Source organism: Apteryx mantelli, chromosome 2 (assembly GCF_036417845.1).
Source record: "Apteryx mantelli isolate bAptMan1 chromosome 2, bAptMan1.hap1, whole genome shotgun sequence".
Lineage (NCBI taxonomy): Eukaryota > Metazoa > Chordata > Aves > Apterygiformes > Apterygidae > Apteryx > Apteryx mantelli.
In genome coordinates this window covers 172,101,181-172,116,103 of record NC_089979.1, presented here as the reverse complement: position 1 = coordinate 172,116,103, position 14,923 = coordinate 172,101,181, and the positions used below count along the sequence as shown (strand labels likewise).

The window sequence follows — 14,923 nt, the reverse complement described above, 5'->3', positions numbered from 1 at the left end:
AGAGCAGGCAAAAATGTGGGGGCATGTATAGCTGTATTTATTGGCATATATTTGGTGTTTATATTCAACCTTGAAACTTTATTACATCTACTTGAGTAGCATACGTTTTGAACAGACTATGAAGCTGTCAATGTATGAATACTGGGGAGAGATCACTTGATCTTGGCTTTTAAAAATCCTGTGTATTATAGATGTGAAATACCTCAATGTATTAATATATTAAAAATGTATCTCTTTTGTGTTGTGCAGTGAGCTGACAGACTTCTTGATGACTTGTCCAACCGCTAGAAGTCAATATAGAATCTTCAACATGCACAACCAGTGTTCAGAGAGATCATAACTTTCTTTTAAAAATGGAAAGATGATTCTAATAAATACAGCAGAATATTACCTTGTTTGCCAGGTCATTAGGGTGGAGGGAGGAATCTGTAACGCTGCTTGAAGACAGAGACCACTAATTGCAGAAACAGTCTTTCATTAATAGTGAATGATCCTAGTGACGCACAACACCAGAGCATATTTATGTAGAACCATCGGTTTGGGCAACTTTGTTCTGAAAATGCTAGAGAGCCTCAAATGAAGGAAAACACGGTGGTCTCAGCTGAAGCGTCTTTGTTTAACTTAGTAGTATAATGTTAATGCGATACTACAGTTGTGTGGTAATGGGTTTTGTGACTAAAAATCAATCTTGCTTTGATTTACCTTCATTGTATATTTATAAACTGTAAAAATTGATTTGGTGTGTTACTGGAAACGAGCATGTGTTTAAAAGAAATTAGCATTAAGATACGGACACAGGAATAAATTCTTGCAGGTTAAGTTGGGGTATCAACTTAAAGCACATCAGTCACTCCACGGTAATTACATGCACGTTCTTCCAGTGTTAAATGCAGAGAGTGCTTGTTGCTTTTGTGTGCTGAAATCCCTTCTGCCTGTATTGCCACTCCTGAACACCGACTCAGCGCCCCAGTCAAGAGCGTTATCAGAGTGTTTTGGCAGCTTTTTTCAAAACTTCTGAGCTATAGAAGTGCACGAGGCAGTGTCCTCTAAGAGCCAGCAAGCCGATTATCTAAATAGATCTTGCTGGGGAAAAGGCCGAATCGTTAAAGGTTGGGACCAGTTCAATTCCAGAGGCACCTACAGTGCCGTTTACCCTCGCTAGTGATCATGAATCTTTGCGATAGTGCTAATTCAGATACCTGCAGGAGCTGAATTTAGCACTCATGCCACTCACTTGCCATTACTGTCTCAATCTTTCAGGTTCTTAAGGGATGCTGTTCAGATTCTTAGTTTGAGTTGGTTCCTCCATGACTTTAGAATTAATGTGTGGCAGAATGCTTTTTGGAGGGCTTTTGTCCTTCTGCCTTCCCTGGTAGAAAGTCTAAGATGTTGTTTTTTCCTCATCATTCACAATAGACACTTAGACCTGTGTTGTTAGTTTGAAATTTTTCATTGCTCTTATCAGTGAAGTAGAGAACTTATTAAAGTACCCAAGTCCAGTGAAGACAATCGTAAAATGCGTACGTGGATTATTAGCTACATGTATGCTGTGTGGGGGGTGGCTTGTTCTCAAATATTTATGTGTGGTTTAGAAAATCACGGGGCAAAATGCATTGCTGTGTTCTTCCTGGATTAGAATCTGGGTCTGACGGATGGGTGCGTCTAGTAATGAGAGAAACATGAACACTTGCTCATGTGTTATTTCCTCTGGTTGCTGAAATCCATCTTGGGCATCTGAGTGTTTTCATTTAATTATCCTGTGTGACTGTCGTGAAGTGCACAGCCCTGCTACAGGGTTTTGTTGGAGAATTTTGACCTTCATTTTTCTAATTGACAAATTGGTTGCATTTTCTTGATTGGTATTGTGATATTCCTGCTTATGAGGGCTGCCAAGTGGAGTAAAAATATACTTGAGGTTGTGCTTTAAGTGTTATTATAATGAATGTTCCTATGTAGCTACCACAATCAACTCTTTTTTTGTGTGTGAAACGTGAAAACTTCTTTACTACTGAATGTAGGAAGGTTGAAATTTTTAATATTTTTGAATCACTTTCCTCAACAGGCGGAGGTTTGACCTGCAGAATCCATCCCGGATGGATCGAAACGTGGAGATGTTCATGAACATTGAGAAAACACTAGTGCAGGCAAGAAAGCTGTATCCAAAACCATTTGGTTTCTCTCTCTCTCGTATGCCCCCCTGCGCATGCTCGGGGGAAGTGATTCACTAGGTAGGACAGTGCATTCCCAGTGTCTCGGTCTTGCTTTGGCAGTGCCACCTCTAGCACTGAGTAACTGGTTCTGCACATACCCCTTCGGTTATTGACTTTCTGGAGACTTTCAGCTTTGTAGTGGATTTGACTTTTTTCCGATTGGGAGACATTCTAGACTCTCACTTGTTTATCTGAACTATGCAGGTAGCAGCTGAATGGAGTCTAACTTCAAGTTAAAATGTAGGGTTTTTTTACTTCTGTGTGTGAAAAACAGAATATTTTCCTCTGACTCTAAAACCAAGGTCAGTGTGTATAATATATTCAAGATGAAACTTTCCCGTGCTTCTCAAAAATGGAAATAGGAGGAAGCACAGTGAAAAGCAATAATACTTTTTTATTAAAAAACATTAAAAAAAAAATTTTTGGTTGTTTTTTTAATATGTAATCAAGCACATGTTAAGCCCCCAAATAAAATGAATGGGTACCTGTCACTGTCCCAGAAATGCAGGAATCTGCACATCAGTACAATAGGACAGATTCTGACTTGGATCTTGACACACAGGGAACTTAAACTCCCTTTCATGGGAAGTCTTCTAGAACATGTCCAAAATACTTTGATTTCAAAGGTATGATTTTCATTAAAGGTGTTGCGAAAGCAAAAATATAAGAACAGCTACACTAGGTCAAGTTCCCTTCACTCTTTATAATGTTTTTGACAGGGCTAATAGTAGATTTTCAGAGGCCAGAAGGAACCACAGCACAGACAATGTAATGGGGAGATGTGCAAGGCAAATACTGTTGTCTTAGGAGTTTCTGGAGCCCGAAATAGTGTGCCATCTCGCAAGTTGATATGTATAGTTCATTTTGAGCTTTTTCAAGCATTGGTGGTGAATATAGGATTTTTTTTGATGAAGTCACAGGTGTTCTACTGGTTTCTTACTTAACTTCCTATTCTTTGCCCTAGAACAATTGTCTGAGTAGACCAACCATCTACCTCATTCCAGATATAGAATTGAAGTTGGCTAATAAGTTGAAGGACATTGTCAAACGTCACCAGGTAACTATTGTATAGCATATCTTAAATACTTTGAAGACAACTGATAAAACAAGATAAGGTGGATTTGTTTGCCTTCAACATATCAGTTGCATTTGGATTGTGTCTGACAACACAAGACAGCAGGAACAAATCACTTAAGACCAGAAGTTCACCATTTGTAAAACGCTGTTATTAGTTATCTTCACATGCAGATTGAAGCATAACTCTGCTTGTTCTAAAAGTAGATCTAAAATTGCTATTGAAGTGTAGAGTAGTAATCAGAATGAGTTTTGTGCTGTCTCAATGAGTTGGCTTTAGGCCCTAGCTGATTTAATGCTGCAGAAGAATGCATGCTTATTTAAAACAAAGCTCACAGTCTGTCCAAGTCTCAGACCAAAGAAGGTAGTGTGTAATGCAGCTATTCCAGATATGTGGGAACAAGCTGCATAAAGTAATTTTGTCCTTAAAATAATCACTGCTTTTTTTTACTTTACTTGCTTTTTTTTCTTCCTTGTGTTGAACGGAAATTTCTTGCTTATTAGATGTTGAATCTCCTGGAAGTATTCTCATCATCTTGCTGTTGTAATTTAATCTACCAGTGATTTTGGGGGCTTACTTATTACTGAATAATTCTGAGGGCTGACCTGCTGGAGAGCAGCTCCAGTTACACCTGGAGTACTGGTTCCAGTTTTGGGCTCCCCAGGACAAGACAGACATGGAGCTACTGGAGCCAGTCCAGTGAAGGGCTACAAAGATGATGAAGGGACTGGAGCATCTTTCATATGAGGAAAGGCTGAGAGAGCTGGGCCTGTTCAGCCTGGAGAAGAGAAGGCTGGGGGGGGGATTTTATCAGTGCAGGAGGGTGTAAAGAGGTTGGGGCCAGACTCTTCTCAGTGGTGCCCAGTGAGAGGCCGAGGGGCAACGGGCACAAACTGAAACACAGGAAGCTCTGTCTGAACATAAGGAAAAAGCTTTTTTCCTGTGCGGGTGACTGAGCACTGGCACAATTTGCCCAGAGATGTTGTGGAGTCTCCATCCTTGGAGATGTTCAGAAGCCGTCTGGACAGGGCCCTGGGCAACGTGCTCTAGGTGACCCTGCTGGAGCAGAGGGGTTGGACTCTTAAAAATGTAAATGCCTTTTTTTTTTTTCTTCCTTTTTTTTTTTTTTTTTAAACTTGTTTTGAAACAAATGTTCTGGAATGTGAACTCTAATTTTGACAGGTAAAACCAAGTCAAGAACTGGCTCTGGATGAGAGCTGTGAAGTGATTACTGCATGTTATAGGCTGTGTGAGAGTAAAGGCTTGGAGGAAATTAAAAGGGCTTTGAAAACACTGATGCAAGGAAAAGGACAGCTGTCTTAAATGACCTGTAAACTCTCAAAGCCTTTTTGTTTTCATGTTATGTTAATAGGTTGTAAAATACCTTTTACAAAAAATATACTAAAGATCCTTTCTATTTTTTGAATCAAAGATCTCTTAAGTAATGTTAATGATATCTTTTATACGTTTTTCACTGATCTGTGAATCCATTGGTCCTCAGGCAGATACCATCTGGTGACTTTTTTTGTCACAGAATGTTATTTTCATCAAAGTGCAATGCAGCACTTGTCCCACAGCTGGCCACACAATGCTCCTTTTATTCCCCTTTATAAATCATGGAAACTGCTTATCAAATTACTGAGCGAGATGGTCTCGTAGCTTTTTCTGTTGTAATAATTTGCTGCTATAGCCAAAGCAAATGGTTTCTTTTCCAGATTAGATGTTTCCTGTGTTATGATTATGAATCATAATCTCAATTTAATATTTGTGTAATTTTTCATCAGTTACTCTTAATTATTCAGCTGATTAAGACTGCATACTATTACTTAAATTAGGGTTCCTGATTCAGTTTTTCCTTCATAAATTTAGGAATTTTTTCTATAGTCAAAGCATGGTGTATCCATGAATGATTTAAGAGACTTTAAAGACCAAACTGCCTGCTTTAAGAGATGTGAAGAACTGAAAATATAAATTGTCCTTAACTCTGCTTTTTGTGTGTTTCTCCTTTATCCTACCTCTGATTCTCATCGTGTGCTTGTGCTGATGCCTGTGCTAGCTCACTGTCTTGATTTTTACCCGTTGTAATCTCCTCTTCGTCCTGCCCCGTCCTAGTAACTGGAACACACTTCTCTAGTGTTTCCAAGTCCTAGCTGTCCTGACTGCAGTCTGTGCCGAGGAATAGCATAGCTCTGACCCTGACACAGTGGCTAGCGTCATCTTTGGACATATTTAAAAATAAAAAAGGCCTGCAAGATGTTTGTTCTTTCTGTACTCTCCACTGATGAAGATGCTGCTTTTCTTTGTAAATGTTGAGGATTTCTTCTGAGAAGAGCCAGAACAATAATTTTGGAATTGGAAAGTGAATAATGAGTGAGGTTAGCATTTATATATATTTGCATCAAGGCAAGTGTTTTGATAGTAGAGAACTCTTCTATCTTGTTATGCCTTTAGCTTCCACTCACATTCATTTTAGCAGAGGTAAGAAATAAGCCTTACATTTTGCTTAAGTGTACATTAAAAAAGCTTTCTGGAAAATGCATCTATCCCTTTGCCTTCAGTCAAGAGAGTATCTAGGAAGACTTCCTGTTCAACTATAGTTGTGGGGGTTTCTTTGTTTTCAGCTTGATAGAAAATAAATTAAATTTATTGATGTGATTTATAAAAATTGGATTAGTTGATCTCCAGAGGTGTCTTTAGTTCATGGAGAACGAAGAGAGAATTTCCATTATTGTTCCTTGAACAGTTCACAGGCTCTTCGTTCATGCCAGGACTCTTTCTCTCTGTTTTGAATGCTTTTAAATCTTTCTCACTCTCCAACTTTATTTTTTTCTGTTCCTCAAAGAGCACCTCTCTGTCTCCCTTCATGCCATTCTACAAGCTTATGTTGGTGTGAGAACTTTTGTCTTTCAACTCTGATGTCAGAGTTGTCTCCAGATATTTCTACCTTAACGCGTTGCTTCTCCCTGCCTCTTTTTTTTTTTTATTCCCTCCTTTTGATGCTGGTGGCTGTCTTCCAAATAAGTTGATCATAGATTCTTTCTTGTAACCTGTCCTGTGAGCTCTTAAGTCCTTTAAATAAATCTCAGATATTTATGGAATATAAATTTTGTACAATATTTTCACACAAACTCTTTCAATACATAATTCCTTCTCTGGAGAAGAATCTGCAGACTTTAAATCTATGAAATTCTGCTTTCCTGGAAAAGACTCTGTGCATATAGAGACTAGAGGTGTCTGCCCAGCATATGGGAGAGTCCCGATGGTTTTCAGTGCGAGTAAAGTACAGAGTGTTCTTGACTGACCACATGAAGCAGTATTATGTACTTACTTAACAGCTATATAATTATAGCAGAATTTTAGTCTATGATGACATAAGTCCAACCAGAATATATTTATGGCCTATATTCATATTTAGAAAAATTGCTTTATATATCGTTTGTGGCATCTACATAAGCATGAAAAGTATACTTGTTGCCTCTCGTATGTCCAGAAAAATTTGTCCTAAACCAACCTGAGGTCTTATTTGAATATTTGACAAACAGTTGTGTGATATTAATGTTGTTGTTTTTTTATTTGTTTTATGATTTGGGAGGCTTTTTTTGTTATTACAGAACAGGCTTTTCTACTTTGCCCTTATATAGGCTTTCTTAAATACTAAGGATGCCCTATTCAGCACAGCTGCTTCTAGTTAAGTTCCTATTAGTCTTTATATTACATAGATTATAATATTTAGAAAATGTTTTGGATCAAATTGTGTACTTAGTGGAAAAGAAGTTAGAGATGCTTTCTCATAAAATATTCACCAATAGACTTGGATGAACTGATAAAGACGTACATAGAGAAATGGGGCAGAAGGAACCAGAAAGAGGAAGGATTTGAACTGAAAAGGGCAAGAGAAGATAAAGTAGGTTGTGAGCAGTCTCTTAAAATAATTGCCTCTTTCTGCTGCTTTTTAGAGATGGTGTTCTTAGTTGTTGCATTGAAAACCAGCCTTGAATGTTTCTAGGTTGCATGGGCTGTGGGTGAAAAGAAGTAATGGAGAAGTTTAAGGGAACGTTTTTGTGTGTTGAAGGTTTCTCATGCGGTGTTTCTTCTTCCCTTGCATCTTCCCCAAAGGGAACAGTAACTGAGGAGAAGTCAAAGGCTACCCACCATGTTTATCCAAGTCCTACCTCACTGGATGATGGTAAAGTTGTTTTCTGTTGTTTTCTTTTTTTAAGTGGAGGTAATCTTGTCACTAAATTCTTTTAGCACTTACAGGAACTTTCACACATTGTTCTCGGCCTGCTTCTGAGAGCCGCTTAAAAAGTATTTCTAGGATTAACAACTGCAAATAAATTCATTGTGTCCTGCTCTTAACTATCTGGTATAATATTCCAATTTTTTAATGAATATAATATTTTCTGGAAAGATGTATAACACTAAATATTCTTCAGTGGTTGGATGGGAGGTTGAGATATTAGTTTTTATTGCTGAATAGAGTTTCCAGCATTATACAAAGCTGGTAGATGCCCCAAATAACTTACAGGCTGAAGGGGAACAAAGCTAAAGGTCTGGAAGAAATAAAGAAGAAATTAGATTAAAAAAAATTTTTTTGAAAGGATGGATAATGAAACGGGGTTTAAAACTAGTTTCCACTGTGTATTTTTTTTTTTCTTCCTTGGTGTTCCCCAGTAATTTATATTAACCCCTTATTTTTAGGTATGCGAGCCGTAAAATTGGAATCGATACCAAGTTAAGCATGGGATTTCATGAGTGAATTGAAGTAACGCAGTGATAATTTGAGCGTGAATTGCAAGTGTGTAAGAATAGGTCAAAATGTTGAGCATTGCAGCGTTTGTCTTATTGGGAAACACTACTAGGAGTCAGCTAGCTGTATGATACGTAACACAGGTGCTAAAATAAATGAGAATGAAAATTCCTTCTGCCACGCTCTGCCCTTGTCCAGCCTTAGGCAATGATGAACGTAAGAACAGGGGGATTTGAAAAAGTGGGATTGTTGGTGTAATTATAATGAAATCTGCCTCTATGAGGTACATAGCTTCCACAAAAGCAGTTTAACAGCTACAGCAAACAGCAAAGAAACAGAGCTGCTAAGCTATTTGATCTTAAATATATTTTATTGTCTAGTGGATCATTGTTGCTGAGTCCGAACTTCACTGACATAACTTAGATTTTTCTGTTTCGCCCTGGCATCTGATCTCCACTAGATGGAAGTATTCACTTCCATATAGGAACGATGGTGGATCGTTCGTCCTCTGCTGCTTGTCTATATATGCTCTGTACTTCTGGGAATATAAGGCCTACTCACAGATTTGTATTTAATTTTAACCACTTCAGCTTTTGGGAAAAAAGTTAAACGCAGCGGGTCCTATCTGTCATATGTTCAATGAACATGTGGGTGTGCTAGACAGAGAGCTCTCTTTTTAATCCCCGATTATACTAAGATGAGACAGCAGCCCTGAATTCAAGGAGCGTAGCATTATACAGATTCAAATCCTCAGGATCTTTCTCTTCTCGTCCCCCTTTGGGCAATATTCTCAAACTGTGCTCTCTCTCCCCCTTCGCTGGGGTATTGAGGAAAGACAAATTTGATTCGGAGGAGTAGGTTGTTGCATTATCTCGGAGGTGCAGTTTAAAAACAAAATCAACTTTAAAACACCAGTCAGACTGAACTTGCACCTTATTGCAGCATTAGCAAAATCCTGGTGTTGCTCAGTAGGTCTGTGTTAACTCGAAGTCTCTATTAACAGTGGTGTGGCAGAAGACAGTTGAAATTTAAGTCTCGACCTCTTGGAAGTATTTTAATAAAGTCAGTTTCACTCCCTTCTCTTCCCTGTTCCTCCCATGAAATTCTTCCTTCAAAACTTGTTTTGTCTTTAAATACCTGATAAGAGTAGAATTTAATAGCAGAAAACAGTCCCATGGAATAAGTGTAAATCGAAAGGAGAAGTTAATGAGGTGATTCAGAACTCTGACCAGAATACAAAAAGAGAGAGGGCAGAGACTTACCAGTTGACAAGAAAACATTTTGGGAGAAATTTAGGCTTTTCAGTTACACAGTGATTAAAAATATTTGTCCCGAAGGACTGGAGAACCTCTCTCTTTCCATGTTGTTGTTGTCTTTACCGAATGTCACCTTGGAGGGTTTCCTCTACCCCATTACGAGTTCCGGGCCCAAGGAGCCAGAGTACTTGGGAGATGTGGTAGGACAACATAAGCTGGTAGAAAACAGCGTTTCCAATGTTTCCACCTGTCAGCCAGAAACTCTGCTTTTGCTTCTGGTTTTGGGTCTGTTGAGAAACACGTGACTGTTTCAAACCCCGTTGGATCTTAATCTGGAGTGAGTTAGATTATCAGTATGTGGCCGGGGATGGAAATGATTTTAGCATTAAATGATTTTACTAATGTAACATCTGTGCAGTATACTGGCCGAGCACATGCATGTTTTAGAGGTGGCAAAGATGATGCAGGCAAGTTTCTTTTACTAAACGGGTCAGGTCGCTCTAATTTTGCTACAACAGACTTTTAACAAAGATGATTGCAATAACCTTGTGGTGTCTAACTGTGGAAAAGCAAAATAGTGTTTAAATTGTTTCACAGCCTGCTGAACCTGATGCTAGATCTTTTTCCCCTTTGCAGATGAATGGTTGAGACCTGTGATGAAAAAAGACAAGCAGGTGCTGGTACACTGGGGTTTTTTTCCAGACAGGTAAAGAAAGGTGGGGGAAGAGAGCATATCCCAAATCTTGCTAAAGTTTGTTGAAGGAGAAGTGTTAATTAAAACTCGCAAGTAGGCCAATCCATATCCTCAAACGAGCTATTCCTTTAGCTTATTGAGTCTTACTTCTTCTGATGCCAATGCTCTGCACTCTGCTTGATGTGCTCCTGGTGCTCTGTGGCTATCAGCAGTGAATCTGAACTGGGGATGTTCTAACTACGTGAACTGCAACGATGCTCTTTTCTTGTTCTGCAGAATACGACAGGCTTGTTTTATGTTGGTTCTTCTAAAAGTTCAACCCAAGTACACACTACTGCGTTCCTGTTGTTTTGTTTCTGAATGATTGTACATCAGCATTTACATTATGAAACAAGCAGAGTTGGTCTTATGGAATATAACCACTGAGTGACTTGGTATTGCTGCTGTTTTTTGTAGTGTCCAGGATTTGGTAAAAGACTTAAGTCAGTGGCTTTAAAACTGAAATATTCATACCTGCTTACTGGCAGGTGGGTGAGGTTAGAAAAGGAGTGCACTTCTCTGCAGATCCACTAATAGGGCTGCGACTGAACCAGACCTCCGAAGTGGGAGTGAGCCTTTCCATGAAGTTAATAAAACTTTAAAGCCAGAAGAGTAGTCTTTAATCATCTAGCTTGACTTTGTTCAACGAAGGAGAGGGATTTCACTCCACGGGTTGCCTTCAGTGAAGTGCAAGTGACTGCTGCAAGAGAAAGCTGTCTTTAGTTTTCTGAAGATGTTAAAAGGTAGCTTATGTACCCTTAGTAATTTAAATGTATTTGTAATAATTGGCTTCTGAGCCCAGACTACGAAAACACAAAAGACTGAAAACTCAGCACCGTCTTCTATTTAAACAGTCTTTTCAGGGCGCAAAACTCTGCTCTGCTTCACAAGCACAGAATTCTTGGGAGCCATATGTTTCTTCAGTGGAGGAGAGCAAACAACAATCATTTAAGTTTCTCTATTCATATAGATGAATGACTAAATATTTTTCTATCATATCAGTTATCAGATTTGTATGTTCAATCTGTGTGTGTTTATATATTTATAAATATCAGTGAAAACGGGAAAAATGCTATATACACATCCTTTCCTGTTTATGACTTAAGTCACTTAATACATGCCTGGAGTTGATTACAAGGTGTTTGGGATCTTAATGTTACTGAGTGCGGATTCCTATTGTTTATGGATAGGCTTTGGGGGGAATAGCAGGTGGAAAAGTGAATGTAAATAATGGATGGATTCTACAGCAGTGGGGTTTGTAGGAGAGGATACACACTCCTGTCTTCTAAGAGCCCAGGGTTTCTCACTTCACACCCACGAGAATGGGAACAACGTAAAACCAGGGCTTGAAGAGGTGACCCAGAAATTGTGTATGTACCCCTGAATCTAAAGACTAGCTGTGTAATTCCAAGCTGGAGCTGGTTTCACTAAGATGGTTTCTGACTTCAGAAAGTTGTAAGCGTACATTAGATGCTTTGGACCCTGCAATTTCAGTGTATTTTTTTTTGTTTTTTTTTTTTAAAGCCGAAACTATTCCTCTAGCAGAAAACAGTGATTATTTCTTTATTTAACTTTTCACGGAGTGGACAATAACTTGCTATTCTCTCCCAGCGGTATGATCAGGTTATGTTAAAGTTGCTGAATGAATATTCCTGCTGGGGATCTGGATGAACAGCCGAGGGTACCAATTTTGTTTTCTCATGACTTTTCTCACAGCTATGACACTTGGGTTCATGCTAATGAAATAGATGCTGAAATTGAGGATCCTCCAATTCCTGAAAAGCCGTGGAAGGTAAGTCTCTCTTTAACAGTTCCCCAAAGTTACTGTATGTCTCATCCTCAGGTGCTACTAGGTAGATGTTTTAAAGCGCTGCTGAATATCAATAGCTGTATTTCCATCTATGTGGAAAAGCAGAATGATATTTTTAAGGCTGTGATAAAAATGTCTAAAAGGTTTCTTTGGGTGGGGGAATTACACCACTGAAAAACATTTTTGTCAGTGAAAAGGGGAGAATAATGCATCCCCGTTAATGACAAAATAACTGGTGATTATTTTAGCTTGACTTATGTGTTTTGTATTAAAGGTAACTCCTTTCCCTACTGCTGAAGTGCAGCCATCTCTGAGATGAAACCTGGTAACTCATTATTTGGGCAGGATGCCCTTATACACTGTTTAAGGAGAGGAAGTCGGGAAAATACTGTATCTTCGTGATGTTTTTGAAACAATGTTATTAGAGAAAATAATCTAGTTAGAAAACTGAGGCTACCACACACGTATTACAGGGCTTAAAACTTTTTTTTTCTGCAAAAAGTTCATGTTTTAAAGACTCACAAATCAGTATTTTCATCCTAAGCTAGCAGGCTACCTTGCTAACAGAGGCTATATGTACTGCTGGGCCTTTTCTTCAGGATACAGCATGTTCAAATGCATCGTGCAGCCAAACTATTTGCTGACCGCAGCCTGCCTGGGTCACTGGGGATCGTGGATCTTCTTCCCTGCGCGCGGCAGGGCTGAGGGAAGGGCAGTCTGTCTTCCCTGAGCAAGGCAGCCTGGAGCCCTGACCCGTCCGCTCCATCCTGCTGTGACGTGACGTCTGGAGACCGGCAGTTCAAGCTGTCGAAGTTCATGAAGACTCTGCTGGAACGTTTTTTTTTTGAAGTTCTGAAGGAAGAATTATGTTTGGTAGTCTGCTCGCATGTTGACATCAATTCAGTATTTTGCTTACAACTTAAAGAGATGGCTTTTAGGATTACAAATCTTGTTTTAATAGAAAATTTTAGGATCTCTTTTCTTTTTTTCCTGGAATGAAATGGCATGGCAATCCTAGGTTGAGCTGGGTTTTGCTTGCTGCTGTGGATTAATGTCCAGTGTCATCTAGCTTTTTGTTGAACAGCTTTCGTTTTTTCTGTGGCTGCTTCAGAGATGTGAAATTGAATCACTGCATTGTTGGAGCTGTTAAGTTCCCTTTGAAAAGTGTATAAATTCTTTTTTAAAACAACACTTTTCTAGAAAAGTAATATCTGAGGGGGAAAAAAAACATGCTACAATATAGAACTGGCCAAAGTATTAGCTTCTTTAGAAGAACAAATCTGAATTTTGAAGTCTATGATACAGTTGAAATCTTGCTATTCTCTTTGAAATACTGTAAAGGCAACTTATTGCCAGCACTTTTGGGTATGGTCAGCCAAACGTCAGCTCAGTTTGCCAAGTCCTGCCCCCTCACCCTGCCACCCCACCCCAGCTCCATGGTCACACCGGTACGTGAAGCTCTTGAGTTGGTTTGCCTTGGCTCAGTCCTGATGTAAAAGCCGGTTTCTGTATGCTCTTAGTACAGTGCACAGTTCAAATTTCTGGATTTGACTAAATTTGCCAAATGCACTGAGACTGCTTAAAAAAAAAAAGTAGTGTGTGAAATGCAGCTGTCACTAGAGTCATAACCAACATGAATGTCTAAGAAAACCTGCAGGTGACTTCAGAATCCCAGGGTGTCGCAGCTCACTCTTCTTATTTGGCAAGGTTTGGTTTGAATGGGAAAGCTGTTCTTAACCGATGTCACTATGATGAAAAAGAATCGGCATTTCTCCGTCTGTGGAAAGCTTGAGCGCTCAAACCAACAGTGGCAGCTTTACTGAGATTCTTCACATGACTTGTTTTCTTTGTAGCAAAATGGTTTGTCTTTCTGATTTAGTTCATTGCAAGAAAACAATACAAAATAGTTATCAAACAGCACTAAATTTTACTTTATTGTCCTATTATTGGACTTGCTCTTTTATACGTAACACGCAATGTTGTTCTGTGTCTCTGTTGCTGATCTGAATAGGAGAGTTAAAAGGGCAATTCGGGTCAGAAAACAATTTGATTTCTGTTCAAAAGCTACTCATTCCAGGTAGCTATTTATGAATAACTAGAACACATATGCTTTTTGTGTATATGTGTGTACATATAGTATTGAAGAACAAGAATCGATTTTTCTTGTTCAGCTGTGTAAGCTAAAACTTTATTTGAAGATGGATATTTTACTAAGTCAACATGGTAAATCCTTTCTTTTCAAGGTTTCCTATTTTTTTGTGTATTTTGTTTGTATCAAAGTATACTTGCTAAGGTGATCGGTCTTGTACTTGAAAGATTTTGGTGGTAATTTTCCACATCTTTGGGTGCTGTACTCTTTTAATGCAAAGCCATTGTCCTGGCTGTGAGAACTAACCTCACGCCTTGGAAGGCTTAAAACAACTGAAGAACAGGCATAGGATTCAGTAGACTTATTTTGGGTGTATCCATCTTGTAGTGCATTGCCTTATGTGGTCCTCATCTCATTTAGTATACATGAAACCATTATGAGATACTCAGACCTTCAGACCTTTGTAACCAAACTTGCAAGTATTTCCTTCATCTTACTAGGTCTGTTGTGGAGTGATTTTTTTTGTTTGTTTGTTTTTTGTTTTGTTTTTCCAAAAAACATCAGCGTATTGATATGTCCATCTGTTCTTTAGGTTCATGCCAAGTGGATTTTGGACACAGACATATTCAATGAGTGGATGAATGAAGAGGATTACGAGGTAGATGAGAACAGGAAATCAGTGAGTTTTCGACAGAGAATCTCCATGAAAAACGAAGAGGTAAGGTGCTTCTCTGCTTAATGAGTGACCCGTTGATACATTAATATTCTTTGTCTCTGCATAAGTCAATTCTGGGGCTCAAAGCCGCTAAAATTAGGCTAGTCGAACAGTGTCTGAGGTATCCACGATAACACAACCTAGTTTCATTTTCTTCTGACATGCCTGTCTTTTATCCCAAAGTATAATTATGTCTTTTGATCCCCTCCTGCCCCTGACATAAGAGATAATACCCACTCTGTGCTTTCTCACAAATGAAAGCATGTGGTACGTTAAACAGAAACA

General features: G+C 38.8%; 1 protein-coding gene across 2 annotated transcripts in view; it reads left to right on the top strand.

Annotated features, from left to right (window-relative positions):
• Positions 1-14,923, top strand: part of SMARCC1 (SWI/SNF related, matrix associated, actin dependent regulator of chromatin subfamily c member 1) — a 98,194-nt gene that overhangs the window by 15,448 nt on the left and 67,823 nt on the right. For both annotated transcript variants that reach the window (XM_067292098.1, XM_067292099.1), the window contains 6 exons: positions 2,063-2,144; positions 3,175-3,267; positions 7,402-7,471; positions 9,928-9,997; positions 11,741-11,816; positions 14,516-14,641. In XM_067292098.1, the coding sequence (XP_067148199.1) occupies positions 2,063-2,144; positions 3,175-3,267; positions 7,402-7,471; positions 9,928-9,997; positions 11,741-11,816; positions 14,516-14,641 (517 nt within the window). The remainder of the gene's footprint in view (positions 1-2,062; positions 2,145-3,174; positions 3,268-7,401; positions 7,472-9,927; positions 9,998-11,740; positions 11,817-14,515; positions 14,642-14,923) is intronic.